We start from the raw sequence: 27987 nt of genomic DNA on the forward strand, positions 1-27987 counted from the left end.
TTAAATCAGATTGTAAGTTTCCGACATTAGTGTGATTACAAATTAACTCTTTTGATAATATCTACACTAATACCAACAGACATAATAAAGCTAAAAACTTAGTTTAGTTAGTTTTTGTTTGACGCCGCAAATGTCTAAAACTACTAGTTGGATTTAAATAAATCTTATTTGCAATATATAGATTTATTATTATATTTAAGTAAAGTTACTTATTTAACATTTCGTAAAGGACAAAAACTAACGTGAGTGAAACTACGAGATAATGCTTGTTTGAAACAATATTGATACTACTGTATAACTAACTACTATATATATAACTTAGCAAAATAATAAAATGTTATGATGAATAGCCGCAGTTAACATTTCACCTTGAAGCTTCTTTTGTAGGCGTTTTTTTTCTTCAACAAATCATCTTAATCTCGGTCTATATAGAAAATGAATGTTGGGGGCAGGCCTGCGGGCCAGTCGGTTGGCTCGCAAGGCCGCACCGGATGAGCGATTACTGTGAACCGTGTCAACATTGAAGCCGCGACTAATCGTCCGCCCGCGTTCTCGGGTCAATGACAAGCGCGGCTATCCTCACCACCGAAAAGCCACTAAAACGACATTTAATTAGCTCCGATAGAGACGTATCATCCGTATTGAAGTTAAAAATGGGCACGAGAGAATAACCTTGGCAAACATATTGCATCGCAAACAAAACTTATTGTATTCAATACGTACTTTGAAAGAAACAAAGGCTAGGCTTACACTACGATACGTCACCTAAAGCAAAATATAAAAACGGAGCGTCGCACGATCACCAGCTTTGCACAGCACTGCCAGAGGAGGCAGAGGGTACAGGCGAACGTCTGGTTACCCGGATAGGTAAACTCTGATATTGTTACATCAGCTTAGACGGTCTGAGCCGGGCCTGGCGGTATAGCGCACGCGTAGCGGCGGCGGGATGCGGGTCGCGGGAAGCGGGACCAGTCCGCAGTGAAAGTTGATCACAGCGCGTAACTACGGGCACCTTCTGACATTTGTCAAATGTACGTGAACTGACCGTTAATGCCACTGATTACGCGTACACAGTAGGTATGAAATAGTATCCGACTAGCGACTGTCTGGTAAATCGCTAATCTATCTTGTAATAAGGCCCGCTTCAGCGGATGCACTTCGACCCTCCAGGATCTTTTGTGCTCAAAAGAAATTGTGCTAAATCACTAATACTAAGTACAGTTGCAAGTATGCTACTAATGATATATATATATATATATATATATATATATATATATATACCACTGTCATTGCTTGAAACTGCTAATCCTGTGAGATATTTAATTGAAGTTTTGCGTTTCTCGAAGGTTTACATATTATGCTATGCGTAAATTCGTAGTCACATATTTTACTGCATTTGTTTTACGACATAAATTTCATCATCACTTCACATCACTTATCGTTTTGTTTGTTACCTTTTTTACCATATTATATATAGGCTAGGATAAAATGGTATAAGAGGTAAAAACACGATAGGTGATGTGCTACTTTACTTATATGCCTGCCCGCGGACGCGTCAAAACTTACAAAATTATGATGTAAACAGGGTGAAAGTTGTTACAGATTGGATTCAACACAGCTACTGATAAGAGGAAGGAGACGTTTGGAACGTGCATCATGTAACGTTAAAATAACTACATAATTAGTGTCACTTTTACAACTCGCGCATATCATTATATTATTCAAATGTAGCAAAAAATATAAATAGTACAGTATACAGTTACGAGAGTAATATTATGTTCAGAGATATCGTTGCGGCTTATTATTCTTTGCAATCTAGTTATACAATATAACGACTGCTGGATTTTAGCAAACGCCGCAAACTACACCGCAAACTTATAATAGCACTTTCTCTCAGCTGTCGCTAAGTTAATTATCACTCATTTTCCTGGCATTTTTGTTTTCACCGCAAGCAAAATATACATTTTAATGATGAAAGTTAAAACTGTCAATATTAGAGAATACCTAACTTGTAGGTTATGTAAATATGGAAAAGTAAGTATGGAAATATAACAATTACAAAAGCTTACGACGTTTACACATACCTGTTTTAGAGTAAATCCTAATTATATTTATGTCTACCTAGTTTCTTTAACCGATTTACGAACATAATCTTTACAAAAATATCTTCGCTTTAGTGACTGTCACGCTGGAACATCTTTCTAATAACTTCCTTAACCAATATTTAATCGCACAGTAAATACACAGTACATGCATTGAATACAGTAATACGTTTTTTGTATTGAATTTGGAATCATACATGTACGCATGCATTTTATACTTTAAAATTTATAGGCTAATTTTTAATCAAGGTTCAAGGAAAACAAAAGGTTTTCATACTATATTACAGTGGTAAGAATTACTTACTTGTTATAATTCTAAGTTTCTAATTTGTTATAAATAGCGATACATTTCAATCCATATTAGAAGGATTGAACAAAAATCAATCAACAAGCAATCAATGACTCATTTACCTGACCAGCGAGTTTTATCGATTATATTTTTATTACCTATTCTATTTTATTGGTTAAAAACTGTTATATTAACAGATTTAAAGATTGACTGTGAGTTTTAGTGGCCTGATTCTATTAAATATAATATATTGTACGTTAGTGCAGTTGCATTTGGTGACGTCTTAGACACAAATCATAGGCAGTTAACAGAACTCCTGGCGAACAAATAAACTGGCCCTTAAAGTCAAAATTTGTATAGGCTGGGTCATCCAACAACCAAAATGACATTTAATAATACAACATCTTGATAGGAGGATTTAACTGAATAAGATCGCTCACCTGTCGGGAGTGTACTTGAACTTTTCGTTCTGACAAAGTTCATGAGCCTTTGAAGAGATGGCGCTGTTTTATTTGTAAGTTGAATATTGCATGGCCATAATGTCTATTAATCTAGACTGAAGCACTGGCCTTGATCATAAACTCAAAAGCGACTAGGGTGGTTAATGTGAGTTCTCTTGTAAAATAACGTCACATCCACATAAGCGTAAATCTCTGATATTTTATATGAAAGATGAATCGTCAAGATTTGACATCTCCATCCAAATTTGACAAATATACCCCACCCCAAAGTTAAGTTCGTTAAATTGAATAGTTCTTATTGCAAACAAACAAAACATTTTGTTACTAATTTTTTTTCAAACACAATGACTTGACAACAGCCTTTATCGGTTAAAGAGAGACATAAAAGACAAAAATAACTTACGTCATAATGTTAACCAGGTTGACAAATCCTTTACGAGTCAAACCAGGACGGGACCTTGAGGCATTCACTAAAATGCTATCGAGACGAATCTGTAAGTTATAGCTGAGATCGCCCACGGGTTTGCAAATGTTTGCTTGTTATTTATATGCCTTATTTTAGATGGCAGCCGTTTTCTTAACAATTTTGGTAAATCAATAAAAAAGCTTAGTATTTTTTTTAGACTAAGCTTACAATAATAATTAATAATGTTTACAATAATAACTGAAGAATTTATTTGAAAACTTAATCATAAAATAGATTTTTAATCGGCTTGTCTTAATAATGTGGGCACAGGCTTTCTTTCTCATAGTAAAGCAATAGAGCATCTACCCACCCTGTTGCTCTAATGTGAGGTAATTGGTTCACGTTAATAAAAGTACAAAATTATAATTGCTTAAGATATCCTGCTCATTGGGGAACTATATAGACGCGGGTAAAACTGCGGGGAACGGTCAATGGAATAATAAAAATTAAAATAAATCAGGAAACAAATATCGTCATAAAAATAAAGCAGTTTGTTTCCTATGAGTAATAAAATGTAGGTACCTACCTAAGGTTCAAACACGACCATTAATTGTGACATTTGTAGTTTTTCTCAAGTGACATTACGGGAAATAAAATAAAACAAGACAACTCGAATAAAGGAAGGGATAAAGACCCGGCATGAGTCACTGTTGAGCAATGACTGCACAACCGAGTCGCGGTTCGCTAGAATTTTTGTTCTCCTGGTCACTAAGATAAAATGTTTTCCAGACACATTTTTTTTCTTATCTAACTGGTTTTGAAGGTGAGCTAAAATACCAAATGTTTCAAATACACACATTCGGCTACTTTCTTGTAACCTTTATATAGCATAAGATTTTTATTTGCTACTAAAATTACTAAAGACGACATGACGATGTATGCTCGCACCCTTAATTTTATAAGCCTTATTAAATAAACAGGGACACTTGACTCTTATGGAATCTACGCTGCTACAAATTTTCAAGTTTCAGTACTCGTACGTATTTGTAGAACGCACTTATTCATCAGAGTATCAGTTCGCAGTAACTTTTTTAATTAAAATCCTTAAGCATTTAAATATAAAATATTTTTGTGCGAAAAGCACTAATTTCATAGATCCCTGATCCCTGATCTATGAAATTTGGTAACAAAATACAAATCTTTGAAATCTAGACCAGCTGACAAAAACTCCGAACGGACTTATTTTCCGAAATAAAAAAAAAAACCATACATATTAAACCAACAATGATTTAAAACTATGACTTTTTAATAACCTACAAAAGTGGAGAGGAGCTTCTCAACGATTTATGTAGGTATATCTTTTAAGAAATTTATTAATCATTCGCCTTTCAGCCAGTCTATTAAAAGAAGAATAGAAAAACGCGGGTCACGGACGAAAGTGTCATAAATAATAACACAAAACTAAATACAGACACAACCATCAGTGACTTATGTGCCATAAAAAAATACCAATTGCTTCAGCACTATAACCTCGATTTTTTTTTCAATTTATATACCTACTTACATTGACTTGACATAGTTGATCGAAGGCGATAAAAAGCTACATTGTGGTTATTGAAAAAAAATTATACACTAGCTTAAAAATGATAACATTTGTTCTTGTATTACGAGTGAATGTAGTAAATGAAGGAAGCAATATAGTTTGCGATTTATTATTATAAAGTATGGAATTAAGAAATCATTACTATGAGCTTATATTAATGAATGTATCAACACCAAATGCAGTGACGCGAGTGTTTCACTGTTTACTCAAAACATAAACTTAAGGAACTTGGTAATAAATATTGTGCTCAGATTGAACGCATAGGTAACTAAAGTTGCGATAGTCGGCGAAACAAGATTTGTAATAGCGCTCGCAATGCACTCTAAACCAGTAGCGAAGTCGATGCACTCAAGACTCCCGGCAATGAGCTCGCAAAGTTTTGCTTTTTTTTTTCTATTTTACCGCAGGCGGTACACTGGAATTACTTGCTTTCTTACGTATCAAAAATTTTCATAACAAAACGTCTTTGTGTACATAGAAATGAAGATTGTCTTTATACGAATACAATGGAAACATTGTCTCTGCAATTTTAATTCATTAGTGGAACTAGAGTGTGTTCCAAGGAGACAATTGCTACGGTATTTCGATTTTAGGGTCTGACCACAACGTCTTAAACCGGGAATAATATGATGATAGTAGGATAATTTCAATTTAGGCTCCTAGGAATACACACAAGGTGGTAAACGTGATCGGATGGCAAGGGATAGTTTATAGATGTTAGTAAGAGATTATCACGTTTATGTAATTGGTAGTACATACGAAACGCTCCACTCGTGTTCGCGCATACTCTTCTGGAAAGCGGCGGACTTAGGCGTCCACGAGTCCACGCCGAGGTACAGGGCGGGTAGCTCGGCAACCTTCACCTCGAGGCGCTCAGCCAGCCGCTGGTCCACGACGGACTTGGGCCCGCTCGTCAGCGGTCTCTGCGGCTCTCTTCCACTCCGTCGCTCCGCCTCACTGTAACCGTTCAGTTTCTCTCCGTTGCAAGACGTCACGCTTTTTGGACCATCCGTCGTGCTGAGTAATTTGCTCTTAACGGTCTCAGTTTTACCGTAACTTTTGTATTGTACTGATTCTGTTCCGTTCGCGACTCGCGAATACTTCAAAGAATCATACGTTTCGCCGTTCAGGCTGCTGTATTCGACACTGTTCAAGTTGACGTCTCTGTCAAGGCGTTTTGGCGCTACGTCGTACACTTTTCGCTTATTGTAGCGCTCATCGAGACTCTGTTTAAGAAAATTATTTTCGAAACTAGTTTTACATTTAGGAACATTGTTAAGGTAATCGCTATAACTTAAGTCGTTATTGTGTAATCCTTTATCACAGTTCTTCTTTAGTGTTTCCTGGATATCTACACCGTTTCCACTAAACCTGCCATAGGTGAAACTGGCGGGCTGGTTACTGTCAATTTTACTATCTATCTTTAGTGTACGCTCTGCATCCTTGCTTTCAAATTCGTGTTTTACAAGAGCAACACGCGATACTTCTTCACCGTTTACACTGGCTTTGTATTGCTGCGTCTTGACGGCAAAATCAGCAGTTGTAATGTTGGTTCTGCTCTGTTCGCTGGGAGCGGTCCACGTATCGTGCTTCTTCTTGTCACTGCTTTTCGAAGACCACGCTTTCGCGAGTGCGGCCTTCAAAGCCTCTCGCCTCTCATGCACGCTGACCCTCGGGTACTCGTGAATGGGAACGATGGCGGGCGCGTACAATGTGGAGCGCGGGGTAGCTCTCGTGATGCGGAAACTTCTGAACTCCCTGTTGAACTCCGAATTCAGAGAATAAGCCGGTATTCTCGAAGTCACCATTTTGAGATCAAAATTTCCACTAGAATTTTTAATGCAATCAATTGTTTAGTTCACAACAAAACTTGTTTAAGCAACGAGCTCACTGAACACATATCGGCTCTACCTGTAACGCGATACCGATGATAAAAATGTGTTGAACTGTCAGTGGATACAAACTGACATAGCTACAAGCAGTAGAAATGAGTGCCGATCTTTAGTTTTTGTGTTTTATGGGACTAGAGATAGAATCAAGCTGTGACAGTGTGGGCCGCGTCCTTCGCGGTGGGCGGCAGCTTGGCGGGACAATGCACTGGTCAACGAACCGCCCCAGTCCACCGAGTGTACACCGCTCCAACTAGAAGCTTGCATAATGCGTTCGCGAACCATTGATCGCTTTATCGTTTATGGCACCTATGCTGTAAACCGCGTTAACAATGCTCGCATAATCGAGTGCGACAGACAAAAACAAAAATGTGAACCTTTAAATATTAATGAGCTTCGCCAGGTGATAAATACGTTAAATTGTTGATAACGATAAGACGTCGCTCCCGCGTAAACTTGATATGTGGAGCATTTAAGCCGTATATGTGCAACAAGTGTCGCCTTGGTGGCGTCCCTAATATGGGCTGTGGCGAGGCTGCCATATGGCCCGCTAACGACACATCCTCTCCCGCTCCAGCTGCTATCGCAATACAAACACTTGTGCTGGGTCTTCAATCAGACTTATTGAAATTATCAACTTTGTTTAAGAGATAGCCATTGTCTAGACGTTTTTTTGTATTTTCCTCAAACGGATTTAAATTTAATTGGGATAAACAACATTCGTCGATTAGTCAAGACGGAGACGCATTATTTATATGAGTAAATAAATAATGCAAGAACGTATTGTGTCTACAGCATTCAGATAACAACAATCTCTACATTTGAGAATTTATAAAATTCTAGTGAGGAAACATGATTCCAAAGCCGCTGAGTTCAACACATTTTCATCCTGAATCCGATTAACTTTTCACTTATTCCTCAAGATCAATCCACTGTTAGAGAACCAACCATGGCACAACACTGGTTCGGTGGCTGCAATCTCTGGCACAATAGATACGTGGTTACTCGCTGAACGAGTTGTAATATCGGTGCAACAAAACGCGTTTGTAAATCCAAGGAGAGCAGCCACCGGAAGCGAGCGCATGAGTGGAGAGGTCCGGGCCGCTCGTGCATACCTTCTCGATCCGCGCGCGAGAACTGCGTGCGGTGTGCGTGCACCGCTGCTACTCAACTGACTGAAGGGAGGCAACGCACGCTCGCTGGCCTGCGAGGACCCCACCGCCGGCCGCCGCCTCTCTCCTGCGGCGCGCCACCGCCACTTATGACTCTAACTCGGAGCACTACGGCCGGAATCGCAGGAGCACTGACCTTCGCTACCACTATGCACTACACAGTACACAACAGCCGCCTGCATCTTGTGCTATATCTAGTCGCCAACCATTGCAACTGGCACTACTTCCAAAACACGCTTAACCACCTATCTATAGGGCATACGCGAGGTTATGTATATAAAAGAGACCACTTAAGATCAATTATATCGATTGATAATTTTACTTTATATTAGTAGAACTTCTTATTTGGGTTAATATTAATGTACAAAAAGTGATATTTAAGTAAAAAATATTAAACCCAACCGTCGAATGTTTCTTTTTTACTGGCTTTAGTTATTGTATTAAACAAGAATTTTGTTACTAAGTGCTACAATAGTGAGCACACTTTACACAAATTTCCAAATGTCCCAACATTCATAATTAAAGGACATACAGATCACATGTGCTTATAATTTTTTAAACCAAAATTTTAAATAACTAACTAACTAACGTATTACAAAAACTATAGCCAAAAATTTAACAAAACCATCAAGATTTGTAGTAAACTCTTTTCCTAAATATATATTTGTATAAAGCATTTAAGGAACGATTTAGAACGTGTGTATTCGCGTTAATGTTTTTTTATCGTCTGCATTTTGTGTGGAGCTCCTGACGGTTCTGCTCGTTACTCTTGCGAGTACATAAAACACTTCTATTTCGTAATTAAAGCGCTAAGCGACCACGATATATAAGTAATTAATGTTTAGCCTATACTTTTCACACATATTTTTGTCACATGCGAAAATAAAAAAACCTCACCCAACATTTCCTTGTATTCTTAGAAACAAACAAAGTTTGAAGTTTTTTTACCTGTAACAAAAAAAAAATAAGATTAGATAAAGCTAATTGTATGGTTTTATTTATTGTTACTCTTGAAGAAAATGTGATGCCCAAAATATAAAATAGTTTAGTCAGTTAGTTGTTTACAGTATACAATAACAGTAGTGTGCACTTCATAAATATAAAAAAGAGGTGCAAATTTTATTATATTTTTATTATTTTATTTATTTATTTATTCAATTTAAAGTCCATTACATTGTCATATAGCTATAATTATTATATTTTCAAAAAATAATGTCAATCTAATATTTACATTTGAAATGGGGGTTCTATTTGTGAGGGCGCAGTAACCAGATTGAGAAGCGGACTCATTATTGTCATATAAAATATACTCATTTAGGAAGTCGTTTATTTCATAATAAGCTTTCTCTAGCAAGTAATGTTTTGGATTTTGTAAATAAGTTTTTACTTCTACTACTTTTTCTCATTTTTTTCATTATTGTTTATTTTTCATTATTTTTCTTTCTTATTTTTTTATACTATCTCCCTTATCTATGCAAACCTAATAGTTTTTGAATATACCACTGCCATAGTATTTACTGTTAGAAATCAGGTACAGCCCTAACATCACATGCAAAATGAATATCAAGTGACTCCTGTTGCTTTATTAGGTACTTGGGCTTTATGAAATATAGAAGTTATTTTTAAATAAAAAAAATGCTGGTTACATAACCTTGATTTATTCATTTGTAAGAATTTAGTATCATAGGTACGTTTTCCCAAATATAAATAAAACTCGTTTTCTAGGGAACATCCAAAATACAATTACGTCCAAGATGAAGAGAAGTGTTGTCATTTTAGACACAACATCCATCCGCCTATATTCTTATGGATATAGGCGGATTGATGCTGTTTCTGCGGATGGAATAAGGATTCGTTATACATATATGTATTTTAATTCACACATACTTAATATTTAACTAAAGATTATTAAGTGCTAAAAAGAGCAACTAAAAGTTGCCAGAGCGTTGTTCGCTAGCCTAGAGCTTGTGTACACCAATTAGTAAAGCTAATTAGGATGAAATGTTTCCAATTTGAAAGCGATCAAACTTTCCATAAAAGAAACTTAAGTATTGTTCTTACCAAATGCAGCCGGTAATAAATGAAGTTCATTAAAAAAAAGAAATCATTAAATCATTATGCGAAGCGAGGCACAGAAGGTCGATACTATTTCGAAACATAACTGCATGTTAATATAATATTATGCATTTGGGCCACTGGAAAAAAAATAACAACGCACATGTCTACGTTTCAAGCAATGCCTTGTTTAAAGGTTTATAATAATGTGTAATGTGTAATTTTCAACACTATATGGAAATAGCTGTATAATAATATGTAAGGCGACGACTGAACTAAGATCGGGAGAGAACCCAAATAAAGTGAAATAAAACTTTTGTTTTTACGCCATATTTTTACGTCACCTAAGGAGCAGTTTTAAATTTTCGTATACCAACTTGGGAGTTTTTTTTTTTCACAAGGCATATTGTATATATCACGGGACGAGCTCGACGAATAACAATAAAATTAAAAAAACTTACTACAAAATACGTGATCCAGATTTTATGGATAGGTAGGTCAAGTTTAGATAAAGCAGTGTATGGAACATGAACAAAACTGATTATTAAAATACTCGAGTGATCACGAAAACTATTGATACTTGCGATCTCAGCAGTTTATCGGCTAATTTTTCTTTACTAGTACAGTAAGAATGTATCGTGCTGTAGAATAATGCGGCAGTTTCAGAAATAATAACTAAAATGTTGTACTTAATCCTAAATTTATTTTTGTATTCAATATAGTTCAAAGTTTCTTAAATCGGAATCGTAAAAAAAGACGAAATTACCACATACCAATAATTACCACCTCAGTTTGAGTAGTAAGTACGTGTTATTAAAAAAAACAAAAATATATTATATCGTTTGTATTTCAACATATTTTGTCCTCTATGTGACTTTTTCTTTACAAGATTAATTAATAATAGAACCTTATGATTTCAATGCAAAACACTTGAAATAATTGGCATTTGTAAAAAATCCGTTTGATTTAACTGATTAAATTTTAGCCAATTCCTTAGTAAAGTAATAGAATAGTATCAAGATGCAAAATCGTTTCTTATCGGGACTGCACACAAGATATGCAATAATACTCAAATAAATACTGCGTCACATGAAATGCACTAAGCTGCATTTCTTTTATCAAGAACCGAGTAGTCCAAGTTCCTACATTTATGAAATATTAATAAAAATATTTTATTACACAATACGACTTAGTCTATGTATTTAGTTTTTCTCTTTAAAATTTATTTTTCGCGGGAAACGTATACTGTTCATATAAATTAAACTGCATACAGTGTTCATAGTACACAATGTATGTACTCAGTGTATGATTCCAGGATACTTGCTAGCCATGTGCTCAGTTTATACGTCCGTCTCCGGGATGCAAGCTATCAATTTGCCTAATTTCGACGAGATCGGTTCAGCTAACCTTTTTGGTTTTATAAATATAAATTGCTCTCAGTGCGCTTTTTCCATGAGCATAATGTAAAGGATTTGTGAGAAACGTGACCACCAAAAACAAATGAGTAAGTACCAAGTTCCTAAAATCAAGTGAAAGTTCGAAAGTCAATTCATAAAACAAATCAAATTAATGTCCAGCTAACACGACATAAATAACGGCGGCCTACGTTTCGTTACTGAGAAACATCAGCTTTAAATTAATACGGCCAAAGTTAACAAGCGGTCGATCGAAATTATAAAGGATGCAAGACAATCAGGCCATTCTTCGAAAAACAGCTGTGCGTGTTTGTGTTTATATTAAAAGCGGTGATGGCCCAGTGGTTAGGTCTTCAACTTCACTGTCAGGGGCGGCCGAGAGACGACCTAGGCACGCACTTGTAACTTTACATGCGTTTTATGCAAATAAATATCACTTGATTTATGGTCAAAGAAAACTGTTAGAAATGAGATAGAAATGAGAGTACTCCAAAATGTTCTAAAAGGCGTGTGATCCACTAATCTGCATCTAAGCCCTTCTCATTCTGGAAGGAGACCCGATCCCTGTGTTTGGCCGGAAGGGTTATAATGTAGACGTTTGTATTAATTTTCTATCCCTTGACATTCGATGTAAATAATCTAAAGTGTACTATGGATTCGTATGTTAGGATTATGATAATTATTGCATTAAAAGGACCAATGAGTACTCCACGGTTCGAAAGATTAGCCAAGACTAGCAGATTTGCAATAATGGTTTTGCTACGTTTAATTAACCAGAGTTTAATAAGTAACAGTTGCTCCGTGTCGAAATCAAACAAAAGGCGTTTTCACATTAGCCGATAAAGAAAGCGATGCGATACGATACAGATAATGTCATACGCTTTATTTGATTGGTACAGATTATAGATTTGCAGCGGGGGAAAAATTAATAAAATATGACGTATTGTACTTTTCTACGTATAGGTACTTTATAAATATAAGAATGTTTTCGAATTACCTAGTCACGTAGAACAAAATTTTTACGAATATTTAATGCATATTGGGTGTTACTTTTGCCTTATTTCTCATTTCGTGCACCAATTTCAATGATTCATGGCTATTAGAAAAGATACGTTATATTATTTATCAGACCCAGATACAACTGTGGGTCGATGAATGGGGTTCTTCAGGTATGCAACTAAAGACATACAAGATTTACTTGCTCGCAATCGAGGAGTCAATTTCGCAACTCTATACCGTCAAAGTAAAATGGACATAATACCAATCTTTTGCAGTCACAAATCCTCTAAATCTGAATGTCATTTTACAAACTTTCTGCCAAAAGCTCAGCTGATGAATTGTGAATTGTATGCAAATTTTAGCTCTAATACAATAACCATGATCTATTTTACTCTGCTGTCTGTATTTCATTACTTGAAAACGACTTTGCGATTGGGAAGCTAATCTTATACTAAAGATACAGAACAGAAATTTATTTGTCTTAATAAAATCTATACCTATTATTAGTACAAAAATTTAACTACCCTAAAACATATACCTACCTATCCTATTAAATGAATATTTAGCGAAAAAAATACTATGTTTCAAAAACAAGACTGTTGAGTCTTTAACTTCTCTCAAAAGAATACTTAAAATGCTCGTTATAATTTATTTAACCTCAAAGTGCGAGTTCTTTATATTTATATTCTTAGTATACACATACAGACGCGATGGGTTGTTCAATATTTATAAACGTGTGAGAAACGGCATGCCTATAGAAGAACGATATTATTGCTAATTCAGTAGTGAAGTGTGTCACTGTCAATAATTATTATGCGCTCTCATTGACTTGGCGCCCCTTAGGGCTCATTTGCAGCATATTGATTTGACATTACGCTGATGATGTAATAATACATTATTCACCAAGGGAAGAATAACCCATTATTTACTTGAATGTTCTCATAAACGATAGTGATACATGTAATTTTCTCATAAGCTATAGGTGCATACTACTCTTAATTACAGAACAAACGAAACACTTCTATATCGAACTACTTTAACCTATAGGAACTTTTTGGGTCAAAAATTACATATTTACAAGATTATGTTTTGTTAACAGTCAGTTACGATAGGAATAAAATAGAAAATCATAACTCAAACTAAAATTTTTAACCTTTATTAATAATAAGGTAATAAAGATGTTAGAATGAATTTTTGCTCTTATTTAGAGTAAGATCGCTAAATGAGAATGTAATTAATAGAAAATAAGCGCCAGGAGCCCTTGAACAAATCAAAATCAAATCGAAAATTCCATAAAATTTTCCATATAATTTCCATTTAATAGACAATTGAGTAGACTTTGAACAGACCAATCACGGAAGCAGGAGGCTTAAAAAAAGTTAATCAAAAAGCGATAATCAAAATTTTTATACTTCAAGATCCTATGCATAGGTAAATCGAATACGATTACATTATTATCGACTCTTACAATATTGTACAACATTGCGAAATAAGGCATTACAAAAAAGTCGCAATGACCTCTGAATCAGGCTTTCCTCCCAAAACCGTTAGGCGCGGCGCTTTTCCGTTAGGTTTTCTTACACCGAAACAGCCAGCGGACGAACGGACGAATTAATTATGCTCACCTCAACGTTTTTACATTCGAGAAAAACATTGCATTATTAGCACAAAACAAATCGGTTTGCTCGAACGACCGAGTCAGACAGTGGTATTCAATTGGTGGCACGTAAATGGTGGCAAAAAAATAATGGCACCGGAGGCGGTGAGTAGCCGACAAACGGCGAGGTCCAATGACCCAAATGGTTCAGTACTGGGCCGCCTAGACTAACGAAAGAAAAATCGGTCGCCGACTCATTGCTCTAGCGCGCCATTGCTTCGCCTCTTTGTCTCTTGCTGTTAGTAATTACGAGTTGACAGCATGAAAAGAATAAAACAACAATTTTAATGTCCCTGGCCCGTTCTACAAACAACATCTAGGTATTTTTTCCTTAACGGTAGAATGTCAATAAATAGGTCTTTTGGCAATTTATTTTAAAGAAAGTTCCTTTAAGCATCGTTCATAATCTGAAAATCGTTAATAATTATTATTATTCAATACAGTGGTTTTTAAAAACAGTTGATATGTGCTATTATAGTAACCTGTATGTATCCTGACGAATTCACTCAGGCCATATTTTGTACAAATAAAACTTACTAACCTAATGTTATATTTTTTCTTAAAAGACATTAAATGTAAAGTGACATTCCAAGGTTTCTACGGTATGGTCAAGCACGAATTATATATAGCAAAAAAGACATACACGTCTTCGAAAGATTCGTTAGCTCTTTTATCATACAAGTCACGCGTCACATGTCAGAATTAGATAAATTCGTAACTCAAAAAGGCAACTACCCGATCCTGTTACCATAGAGTCGATTGTATTCAAAACAAAAAAAAAACAAGCAAACGCATAAAAAGGAATCGTTAAAATGTTTTCAAACCGTGTCCGTGATTCAAGCAATGACCACAGTGAATTAATCCTACGCCGTAAAAGGTGCTCCCACAGAAACCTGATCCGACAGCCACGAGTCCAACACAATCTAAACAATTTATCAAAATAGCACCTATAAATGGACTTCCTGGGATACGTCTCGCCGACGCCGTGTATTCTATGTCTATTCAGGAAGGGACTCAAACGCAAATAAACGATGAAGAGTACCGTTAGACAGGTTCATAAATGTTGCTATAGGTACAAGTATTGCTTCTCGCATATTGCAGAAACTATATTTCCTTGATTTGATTTTTTTTGCAGACTTGATCGTTTAAGCTATAGTTTCCCTACCGGGAAACGAACTTTATATCCCGGTAATTCAAAGGATTAATTCAATTTAATTAAGTAATTGAAAGGTCACAATGTTTGACATCCAAGCAAATAGCTAATACACAATTAAATAGGTCAGTACATACATTCTGAAACAGTTATCGACTGTGTATTCATATATAATGTAATAATAACCCATAAACCTAACCTAACCCTTTACCCTTTTTGTTTTTGACCGACTTGAACGTTTACTTTATGGAGTTGTACCTAATACAGTCAGAGATGGAAGGCATTTGACTAGATGTCTACCTATTTAATATTGCCTTAAAGGCATTTTGTGAATTGGCATGCGGAATTGCAGTTTCCATAAATCATTTCTTAAGTGTAGTGTAGAAAACTACGGAAAACTATTCCAAGACCTGGTTTTTTGAGATTTATTAACGGTGTTAGTTTTGATTCGTATTATTTAGTGAAATGTTATATATATTTTTGTATTTAGGTACTACTAAGTATAAAAATTATGACTATTTTTCAGAATGTTTTTGAAAATTTTTTAAAATATATTTTATTTTTTGCAAACTGCATTCAAATTTTTGCACTGGAAGCCAATGAAAAACTCTAGTTAATATGTAGGTAAATTTTCGTTCGTTTCCTGCCTTGCGATTTCATGTGCGATCGTTGGAGTAGGCTAGTATTAAACCAGCTAAACTCCAGAATCAATGGTTAGCAATTCAAGCTTTGTAATTATAGTGTAAAATTCCATCATTTAATGAACTATGCGATTAATAATATACTTGAATACAATCATCAATAACTGACAGTGAAAAATCAGAATTTAGTTACGAAATTGGGCTAATTTTCAGGTGTTAATAGAAAAACCAAAATGATTTTGCTTCGAAAAAGCAATAGAACTTATGAAACAACATGTTATTTAAAAAAATTACGTATGTAATCATATGCAATATTTTTCAATACCCAAAAAAAAACTGGACACTATTTCTACAAGGTTTTGATTGATACTGCATTACTTGTACATTATTGATGGAGTATTAAAATGGCACTCGTCATACCGTATTCCGGAAGTTCACCTAGGTTAATATTCATTGGAAATATTTATTTGCTCGTCATTATCACGTCGGTATCTGACATACGTGTTTTTAATGTTGACTTATTTCTCTGTAATTATAGCACATTAGCGGAAGGCGGAGATGGTCATGTATTTCAAAAGTTAACACAATAATAACTGAGCTAAGAATAACGGTTGTTTATTAATCATTGAGGTCAAAATTGGTCATACACTGACACGTACTTTATACAGTAGAAACATTTTAACATCATTCTTTATTATTGTTTCATCATCTCAATCAGATTGTTTTAATTTATACAACCTACTCGTACATTTAGTAAGATAAATATCACCGGTGCATATAAAATGATAGAACGATCAGTCACGTTTAAGTATCTCATATTTAAGGAATGAGGATTGTGGCATTTTCGTGATCTATTACACCGACTGCTGGGCACAGACCTCTCTCTCACAGGGTTTTACAGCTTCTTACCCTTCACGCTACTCGAATGAGGGTAGGCAGTCGGTCTCTTACTACCTATTATTAGCATTATATATTTATTATTATTATAACTAGGTGTTAAACGCGACTTCGTCTGCTTTAATTCCGGTATTTCATTGTTTTTGGATAATAATTAAAGCAAAAAGTGGTTTGTATGACTAAACTATAATAGTTAGACATATAGCTTGGCGGACTTAGTGATAATAACCGGGTACCGATAGATTAAAGAATCAATATTGACAATCGTGTGATTTTGCTAGTGTTGTTTCCAATACACAATTTCCAATAGTTATGGATAGTGTGGACTGGAATTTCTTGTCAGAAACACCGACCAATTGCCAAATTTTTGAAAAAGGCCGAGAATTTGTACAAAATTATTACTTACCTCCTAATGCAAAACATTTTCTATAATTAGTATAATTTATATATTAACAATATTTTTTTTAATTTCAAGTTTGAAGAATCATCGGGATAAGAATTCATAATGGGTAACATCATCGTCAGTAAAAACATACATGTCGATATATTGATTCGTCATTCGCTTCGATTGCTCCAAATTACTGTAATGGGTTTTCTAAGGAGGCACTTTAATAACACTCATTGAAAGCTGTCAATTTTTTAAGAAGTTACAGCGAAATAGCGAGTGATTAACCTGTTAATTATGGTTTTGGTTAACTAGTAGATCCTGATTCAACACCCACCCACCCGTTGATTTTAAATATTGTAGAAGAATTCAACGTATGGCTCAATTGCTTATGATAACCTTTTCTTATAAGTTGTAAAGGTTCTCCAAATTTAAAATGTTTTCCAGTGTCTTGGATGGTTGTTTATCTGTATTTTAGAAGTTTTTATGTACCTATAAGTATTATTCATAAAAACATCCATGAGTTATCTTAGTAATAATAACAAACGCTTTCTTTGGGGCTAGATGGCGATGTGTGTATTGGCGCAGTATTTATGTTTATTCAATTCAATCAAGGTAATAGTATGGGTGAAACACATCGACTAAAGCGTAAAAATTGAATTCGTTACCGTAAAACTAAACAAATGATTTTTAAAAGTCTTCAAAATAATTTGTTTCTTTTTGCACCTAGCTTTTAATATGACAGTCAAGAAATAAACATTCCTCGTTAATTTTCGAAAAAGGTGCTTTCCAATTATCATTAACACACTGAAAACGACAGAAAACCCTCGTTGATTCTAACACGACGATGTCAGACTAAGTCATACATCTAATTATATTAAAAGGTCTGCCTGAATCGTCGTAAGCAGGACAGGAGAAATCAGTCCGTCGACCTGCATTAAAATACCTTTCCCACAAAGACATGCCCGTTGTTCTTCCGAGAAGAGCAACAAAGATCCTTCTGCATATGACTCACACGTCTGCGTGCGTTTATTGTGCAGACAAAAAAGATTAAAGGATCCGTAATAATATGGTGGCAATCGAAATTTACTCATCGCCTCACTGACACAGTTCCCATGTTTTCATGTTTCCATGTTAACGATATTTTGGGTACGTTCAATACTTTAAAAATAATAAACGTTGTTTACTATTTAACGTACTTCCTGACCCAGCGGTAAGCGCTGTGGTTTTAAGTTTGAGTTCCCCGCCCCAATTCCTGGCAGGGCCAACTTGGGAATTTATACTTTCAGAATTTTCTTTAGTCTTGTCTGGTCGCAGGCTTCGGCGGAGGCTAGTTACAACCATCCCGACACGGCACGCCGCTTAGCGATTTAGCGCTCCTTTAGAAAACGAAACGGTAGGTATGCGTTTATTATAACTGCTCTCCGTAACAGGTTAGGCCGCTACTAATTTAGACTGCATCATCACATACCGCCAGGTGAGATTGCAGTAAAGGGCTCACTTGTAGTGGTGCGAAAAAAAAGTGTTAATAATTATACTGATTTTATTTGATCATACAGTTTTTCTTTAGGAATAAATATCAGTTGCATGCAAAGTTGTTATTTCCAACTAAGAATTGTGAGTTTTATGGAAAAAAACACATTCACTAATGAATCACAATATTAAACACCATTTTTTTTTGACAAACGGAAGCAAGTTATTTACGGAAGCTTCGTGTCGCAATTCTTGAGGCATTTAGGGAATTCCAGTTTTCGACCAAAGATTGTGTTAAGTTGAAGAGTCATCGGTTAATGGGAGTTCTGTGTTCATACCGTTATCAAAAACGTAACCGTAATTGGGGCAGAAAGCTGTCAGTAGGTAAGATGGCGTATGGTACAGTTTGATTCGTCGAACAGCCGTGTAGGTGTTGCCACATTACTGCCTCAGTGCCCCGCGCGTCATCCTTCTTACACGAAATTACTTGTTCCCATAATTTATATTCGGGGTCGCCGTCACAGTTTATGATGAGCACATTAGAAAGGAGATAGCAATTGTATTGATATGTAAAACGATTCACACGTGGGAGGCCGTATAATATCACGTGTTATAGTTTTATTATAGTAAAAAAAAAACAATTTGTTGAAAGAAATAGAATGTTTAGAATATAACTCAGATAAAGTGCGAAACATTTATTTCCGTAATATTAGAGAAAGTTCGACGTAACGTCGTTTTTATGCTATGTGACACCAAATATAAGTTACGAAGAACCTAAATAAAAAAATAGGTCACAAAACCCGTTGAAATAATACCCGGAGCGGCGGCAATTTTCCATATTAGGTTTTCCCGTTATTCCGAAAACGTAAAGCATTTCCAAATTATCATATAAAATACGTCCGTGAGTTATAATGACATGAGTCACCATCGAAAAACCGCTTAGACTAAAACTTTAAAGCAATCATTGTGTCAAATAGAGATATCGATGATCGGGCAGAACCAATTTACGATTTTCAACTGTGAATTCAGTAGAGTTCATTTCTACTTCGCGGTGAAATAAATTAAAAAACTTGCATGTTGCAGCAAATAAAATTCTGGGATGTGTGATCCATAAAAAGATTTTGGTTTTATAGTTCTTCTATCTACAACGCTAGGTCATTAACAGCAATTAGGTTCTCAGTCTACACCATTTTGCATATTGTACAGGAAAAATAGCAGCACTAGGCGACTCCTGTGAGTAGGGCCGCCTACATTCTACACAACAAAAATTGAAAATGACCTGAACTCTAGATCCACATAAAATAAAAGCTAATATTACGTGTTGCCTTAAACGTCTGTATTTTGCCTGAATTTTCATGACTTATACTCTATTTTTCTAACTAGCCTCTTACAAGAGATATGAAAAAAAAACTAAAAAATATGTATATAAGAAATTCTCGTTCTGAAATTTTGGAATCATACTTTTACACTTAATTATTCTGATTTAGACACGTAACGAGACAAGCAAGAAAAAAAACACACTAGGTTCACGAAGTATTGTTGTGCATTGAACTGCTGTTGTGCATTAAAATATATCCACCTCCACTTTCCACGTCGTTAAAATTCTCTTAACTTTATTATTCTACTATTTATTAGTTCATTGCTAATAGCCAGACACCCCTTCCATTATATTTGATGCATGTATATATATGTAGATACGTGTAAATGTATTTTTAACCTAATGCGGAAACATTTCCTTGGAATCTAAATAAGTAAGTATACCATTAACCCTATCGGGCAGTGGCAAAGTCGTTAGCACCTGCGTAGACAGACGTGACTCAGATAAATGTTTAATTGTTCATACCTTTCAATAATTACATCTTACTTTTTAACGAGAGAAACTATAACATATATCACGATATAATTCAAGCTTTCATATAATAGACTATAAAGATTACAGACTTTATTTTAATTCCCGCGCATTTAAATTTCTCTGTTGGAACACGCATTTATAATTTATAGGAATTAAAATCTGAATTTTCAAGTGTGATCGCTCAACTTGCGGCAACCCGTGATGATAGTAGCACACACGCGTCAATTGTATCACTTAAAATTATTTAGACATTGTATACAAGAAGTATTCAATGTCTAAACGGTAAAAATGTGGTTAATATATCCGTGACACCTAAATAAAACTTTCGCTTATTAAGGTAATGTCACACCATAGGATTCGAGCAATTTCTATGCCCCATTGTGTATGGCAGAACAAACGTTTTGGAGCTTGGTTTCAAATGAAATGATATTTTTGTGGATCTTGAGATTATAATTTCGATTGGTTATATAGGTAAGTACATATTTTTGAATCATTCACTCGTTAAAATAAACAAGTTTTATTTTGGAAATTTATCTAGCTGTCCATTATCAATTTTAAAATGCTAAGAATTGATTGTGTCCTCGGTAAGTCTAGACGTGAGAAAACAGAAAGTTTTAAAAAGAAATGTTGGTTGATTAATTGCGCTTAATATTTCTTCTGATAAAAAGGGAAATCCTCCCACTTCTGATGATAAACGGCTGCAAACAATGTGCAATTGCGCGGGTGGTGGTTTATAATCAAGGTCACGAGGCTCGCTAAGAAAGACGTTTGAAAACAAAAGTGATCACGGTTTACGCACATGGAATTACTTTATTATGTAAACAAAAGCCTTTTGAGAGCTTCGTCGAATGAAAAAGAATTGCAGGCATACATGTGACGGGAATAATATTGAATTGTCTAATTAAGAAGAAATTAAAGCTAAACTGAACTTGCATAGCTGACACATCCTTTGTCTGTGCAAATGTCACACTAAGTGAAAACGTAGCGCTTCATTTTATTTACTTTGGATATGATATACCTATGGGAGTTTGATTATGTTATTGTTCTACTGAAAGAATGACAGAATTAGCTTAAAAATAAACAGTTTCCACGAATTTACAGAAATTCACTTTTGTGTTTTTGAATAGATTTAATAAAGTAAATTATTACTAAAATGTTCCTATTAAGGAAAGCGATTTGCTTTTCATATAAACAGATATCGAAATCTTTTCAAAAGCATAATTAATGGGGATTGTTATTAATTACATTTATGGCTAGGAAGATGATAAGCAAAACTTGAACAAGTCATACGACCTACACGCAGCCAAGAAAACAATTATATTTCCATTCGTACGACTTAAATCATTTTACATGTTACACGCGGTAAAGTCGGTAAACCAGAATCGAGATAAATACTTCCGTGAACCGGTCGATTTACCGAAAGATTGTTTGCAGTGTTTTAGTGCGACGCCTCCATTGATTTGTGAGCGATACGTGGGCGGTCGATGCATTGCCGATCCATACATGGCAACCTTGTTTACCTACTTGTCTTCCCTTTATGATAGCCGACATTGCACGGGCAAGGTCTCCCTCCTCTCATTAAATTTACCCGTATATTTGGAGTTTCATCTCTTGCAAAATTTAAAAAATTACAAAGTTGCATCGAAACAGCAATAACACACGAATGGGCTCTTGAGATTAACTTTATGGAATATAAAATTAATTGTTTTCGAAAATAAATCATTTTAATGCCCTTTTTTAATCGCCTTAATCGGATGCATAGTTAATTTAGGTGATTCCTAGAGAAAAAACTTTTCACCAACTCTTATGTGATGTCTAACGACGTTAGGCGTCGTGGTCTAAAGTTACGACACTGATTTGGCGGAGCGGAAAAAGTTTAGGAGAATAGTAAACTGACACTTGACAGATGGAAAAAAATATAAAATGGGTTTTTTTTTAAATGTCCATACGGAAAATGAAAAATATGAAAATACAAACACAAAACACCACGCCTTGTGGCAAGAACCATATAATTAGTTGCCTAGTGAAAATCGATTTGTGAAAGGTAAATGTATCTAGGAATCTTCTTTGATTCCTAGCCATACACCTATCATTCATCACATCCCTGCCTTACTTACTTAGGCATTCTTTAAGAGGAAGAACTCGAATATTTATTAAAAAATGTAATTATGCGTGTAATATAACTCTAAAGAAATGAGTTATTTTTTCTAGCTTCATGATAAAGCATTGCTGTCTTTTGTATTTTGTGACAAATAAACTCTCTTCAGCGAGGTTAGATGCGGGCTTGATCACAATGAATGTTATGGTAAGTATTGCTGTTAAAGATAAAACTACAAAAACGACCTTAAGCAATTTATATGAACGTTCCGAAAAGGAAACAAATGATCGTATTAGCATAATCGACTAGGAGTCGTCACGGCTTGTCTTTATTTAGTAAGCTTAGCGAATAACCCTACCTGTGTAACTCGAATAACCAATGCTACAGTGATTTTGAATAATTTTACAATAAAATGACAGTAATTAAATCCTGTAAAGCCGATATATTACTATAAATTAGCATGAGAGCAGACAGAAACTATTGAAGGCTTACTTGATAAACGTAAGATTTTAAAATCATCACTTACTCCGTCATCATAATGTTTATTATATTATTCAGTTTTATTATTCTAATATTTACTGCTGAGTGGACTGCTTCCCAGTCTGGTCATAAGTGCTACACATATTGTATCAGGTTTCCTCACGTTTTCTTCCAAGGTAAAGCTGGAGGATACAGGGCAGGTACATCTTGATTTTAGTACATCCCTACTAATATTATAAATGTGAATGTAAGTTTGTTTGTTATACTTTCACGCAAAAACTACTTAACCGATCCTCGTGAAACTTTGTACACATATTCTTTGAAGTGTTAGAAGTAATATAGGATACTTTTTATCCCGGCATGAAGCTCGGTTCCTTTGGGAGAGGGGATGATAGTGAAAGTGTGTGAAAGTGTTTGACGATTTATACCATAACTCCGACAAATTATAACCGATTTAAATAATTATTTTTTTACTATAGAGGTTATAATATGTGTTTAATTTTGTCCAAACTGTGGTTGGAAATAGACGACAGAACTCCTCAGCGGACCGCAGCAAACCCCCCATTCAAGGCTTAGCTATACTGAGCACTTTTTTTTTTTTTTAGAACTACAACTAAATTTAATGCCAAATCAAAAAACAAAATCAAACGCAGACGAAGTCGCGGGCAACAGCTAGTAAATTATAAAGAAGCCTCACAAGCCAAAGTTTGACATATCTTCGTAGCCACAGCCTGGATCCACAGCTTTCACGATCAAGGTTTGATGCGTACAAATGCATTTTGAGACATTAATTTGACACCTTTTCATACAAGGCCTGTCTGCTTATACGCAACAGATTGCTAGAAAATGAAAGGAAAACAATAACAAGCATCGAATGGTACGCTTAGTATATCGAGTAAAGAAAGACTAACGTCCAAGCAGAAGCCTGATGTGTTTTAGTCTAGAAAATTCGGTTATGTTTTTATTTTGCTTCACAAGAATTCTTGCTGCACAAGTGTGGAGCTTTATATTACCTCTATTCAGTTCAAGTTAACGTTACAGAATATCGATAATAGAAATCGGTTTTTGATTAGGATCATACAAATCTTTTCTTTTATTTAGTACATTCTCAAAATTACCCACCAGCTCTAGGACCATATGACCGCTGTTGCAATCGTGTTGCGTGTATATGTTTTTATCGTATGCTGAGTGTGGTAGAGTACGATGGTCAATGTCATTGCTACTACGCACGGCGGGAAGGTATCGGTCCGAAACAAAGGGCCATATATCTATGACTCAAAAACGTGCTTGAGTTTTAATATTCCACTTCCTCTGTTCGTCGCGCGCACGTTTATACGATTACGTGTCTCTCATTTTCCCAATAGTTTTTTTCGTTTACCTAATTCAAATTCTTTATTGCACTTATTAGTGGACTTAGAGATACATTTTTATTTAAAAAATTTGACGCTTATACTAACGATATTTTAGAAATTCTAAGAAAATGGATTCAAGTGACTCATCATCATTAAGGCCTTCTGTAGTCTTAATTTTGGACGGGCCTCATTAGGAGAGAGGATTTTCGAGCATAGACCCAACACGCTGCTTTAATGCTTGTTAGTGACAGTAACCGAGACCGACAGCTTAACATGTGTTAGAGGAGCAGGGGACACCAGCAATTTCCTAACTTAATGCAACAATTCTTGCCCCGACCAAGGAATTGAATTGGAATCACGTTTTACATAATAATAATGATCATAAGAATAATGGTAATCACCAGACCAAGGTAATTAAACTATTTCATTATTGATATACAAATCTAAAAATAATCTGACCAAAACATTGAAATTTTGTATAATAAAAAACAATTGGACAAGGTACTTTCTTTCTTTTGTTCTGTTCTTTCTAAATAAAGAACATAGAAAAGTGAATAAATATAGAATCTGTACAGTGTGATATAAAATTTCTCCAACCTTTTTACTCCACAGCAAACAAATCTTGCGCAACTTACTCTCGAGTTGGTATAACAAATTGAGCTTAATTTTGACTGTGTTAAAACATTGTCCACGATTATATTTTTTGTCTCAAAATTCAGATATATAGCTGACCTCAAAATGCTTGTTAATTTTAATTAATAAAAATTGTTATCTAAAATAAGGACAGGTTGTTGCATAACTATTATGTTAATGTGACCTAAATAGTTTAAATGTTTAAAAATTGAAGTGGGCACAAATGCTAGTTCAAAACTGTTATTAAAGTGAAACCTATTGTTACACATGTGTTTTTTGACAAATTTGGGTTAGAGCAATCATTTGGCATTGGCGAATGAGTCAGTACACATAGCTAACTGTATCGGTCTATGAGTATGTTCTAATTACCTAGTTTTTGAAGATCAAATTACCTACATTTTTAACCTGCGTTTAAGTTCGTCTTTTCTGCGTTTATCTTTAGTCTTTCATCTTAAAACAAATATAACTTGCAAGCTTCAAACAAATGTGACTTGTGGAAAGGAAGAAACTTATCAATGCAAAAACCGGTTGTACATGCGTTTATTTACCAACTTTATTTTTCTGACAGTACGTGAGTAATTTTATAATTTAAAAACATTTTATATTTTCATGCCTTAGTAAAACATTGTGTGCACTCTTTTAAACCATAGGTTTAAATTATTTCAATTCTAATTTAAAACACAGTTTTAAGTTTAACCGACTTAACTTGCTACATAGTGAGTGGTGCATCCAGCGTTAATTTGTTTGTAATTCTAGCTCCGAATCATTTCCATGACTAATCATCTTACGTGAAAGCAGCTTAATTATTTTTTATTATATTCATACACGACGTATGGCACAATAAATCTCATAACGCCAAAAGCAGACGGACCAGTCATATTATCAAGACGATCTATTGCATATGGTTCATACTCGTTTTAAAACATATTTCTTAACACCCAACAATGTACTTTCACGCGGACGGACGGGACAAACAAAAGCTTTGTTGTGCTCTCACTTGGGCAAAACAATAGCACAAATTAATTATCACTTTAATGTCCGTGTGACCTACTTATATGAGTTACAGATACGCCCGCCACCCACGCGGCTGGGTTACAGGCCATTGAGAAATACGCCTAGGTGAAGTCATGTGCACTGTGTTCCGGTGGCTTTCGAGGCTTTTCGATTTCTATCATAAAATCAGCATCTCAAGCAAATTTCTGCTCATGAACATAACAAAAGACAAGACCACTATCATACCATAAGCCACAAAACACCTATCCAGTTTTTCATAAAGAGAGGAAATTGTAATTTAAAGAGGACATTACATCAAGATAAAGTATTTTAAAACCAATTACACAAAGCGTACTTGGCCGCAACTATACCAAAAGATGGCACGAATTAATTTCGAAATACAGGCTAAAAAAGCCCCGCGAAAGAATTTTTAACCATAATATCAGTTCTTATATTATAAAAATAGGACGAGAAAATGGTAGGCATAATAATCTTCTGGCTGTTAGCCCTACAGTAGGGCTAACATGCGTGCCAGAAGATTATTATAAAGCGGCCCCTACAATGCCCAGAGACACAAAATATAATCACATAAGCTACAATCACAAAACAAAAAAAAATGAACATGTCAGATTGCCTCACTATAATAATTTATACGCAACGACCAAGTGGTCCAGTTCTTTAGCAGAGGTGGAGGCGAGGTGGGACCGAAGCACGATATGATACGCGTATATTGCATTCGATCTTAGTCCGCTGGTTACTAACGTAATACATCTTAAGTTATTCTAAACACCCCCTGAACAGCCGTTAACATGATATGGCTGTCTTAAAGTGTATAAAGAAGATACTTAAAAGTCAAGGAGATAAGTCTAATTTGCTATACTCCGCGTAAAGAACACGGAGTATAGCAAATCTCGCTTAATTTTCATAATATATCATGGAATTCCACAAAGTAACGCCTGCTTATATTCAATATTCAAGGACATAGGACAAAGCGATATAATAATACCAAGTATAAAGTTATCTCAATAAATAGTATAAATATCCAGTCCACTGCGCCACCAGACAGTGCAAAGACGGATATCAAGTATCAAGTTTTCACTTATTATCGGAGAAGGGTCTTAAAAACTTTACTATCGTTGGTTTGGGACTTTTGTTGAGTACAGTAATGTGAATCCCCGTGAGGTTGAGAAATTTCTCGCTGTAATGTATTAGGTAGCAGTGATCCTTCTAAAGATGCTCGATAACGTACTTGAAAGTGTCTCAGTATTTTCCTAGAGACATTAATCGGAGTATAACGCTAAGTTTCTAAATTTAACATCCGACCAGTTTATAATAACAATACTAAAAGCTCCAAGTTAATTTATTTATATTACTAAGAATAAGAATAAAAAGTAGAGAATGTTTGTTTTTTCCTGTATGTATGCCGCCAATAAATCAAACCTTGCCTTCAAGCTCTATAAGGAAAGCTTCCAATTAAAACTAATCATGCGTTCGCCTAAAATAAAAGATAACCAAGAATAACGGACGGCGGTGTGCGGTTTAGTAGCGACGGCAAAAATCAGTCAACTCCGATGGTTAAGCAACGCTGACCAGAGTCGGTAACCGAATTTAATCAGTGTCATAGTTCGTTACCTTAACCCGACAATCCGCAACGGAACAATGTGGTTTATCCGCTTTATCCCTTCTTCTAGTAGAGGCTATATGCCTAGTTATACCGTATTACTTAAGCTGATGAGGAAGTTCAAAACCCCATTGAATCTTACATGATGCAAGGCAAAAATAAAGAAAAGGTATGATACCCACACACCATATCATTTGTAAATTTTCGTACAAAATGATGCGAAGTAAATTCAACGTCTTTTCTAAAAAAGACTCTAATTAAAAAGGTTTACTTCAATTCCTTTATAAGAGTAATTAACGAATGTATATTAATTAAACTTGTACATCACGGCCACCAGTCCGCCTCAGATGCTTTCACTTAT

The 27987-nt window shown here is 35.1% G+C and overlaps 1 protein-coding gene across 2 annotated transcripts in view; it reads right to left on the reverse strand.

The window, feature by feature from the left end:
• The window catches only part of LOC120626689 (dual specificity protein kinase CLK2), a 112101-nt gene that overhangs the window by 40483 nt on the left and 43631 nt on the right, over positions 1–27987 (reverse strand). The window contains exon 1 of one of the 2 annotated variants that reach the window (XM_039894310.1): positions 5621–6772. The exons of the other annotated variant lie outside the window; for it this stretch is intronic. Within the exon in view, the coding sequence (XP_039750244.1) occupies positions 5621–6669 (1049 nt within the window). The 5' untranslated portion in view covers positions 6670–6772. Of the gene's footprint in view, positions 1–5620; positions 6773–27987 lie in introns of those variants that run through there. 2 annotated transcript variants of the gene reach the window in all.

The sequence above is a fragment of the Pararge aegeria genome, chromosome 10 (assembly GCF_905163445.1).
Source record: "Pararge aegeria chromosome 10, ilParAegt1.1, whole genome shotgun sequence".
Classification (NCBI taxonomy): Eukaryota; Metazoa; Arthropoda; class Insecta; order Lepidoptera; family Nymphalidae; genus Pararge; species Pararge aegeria.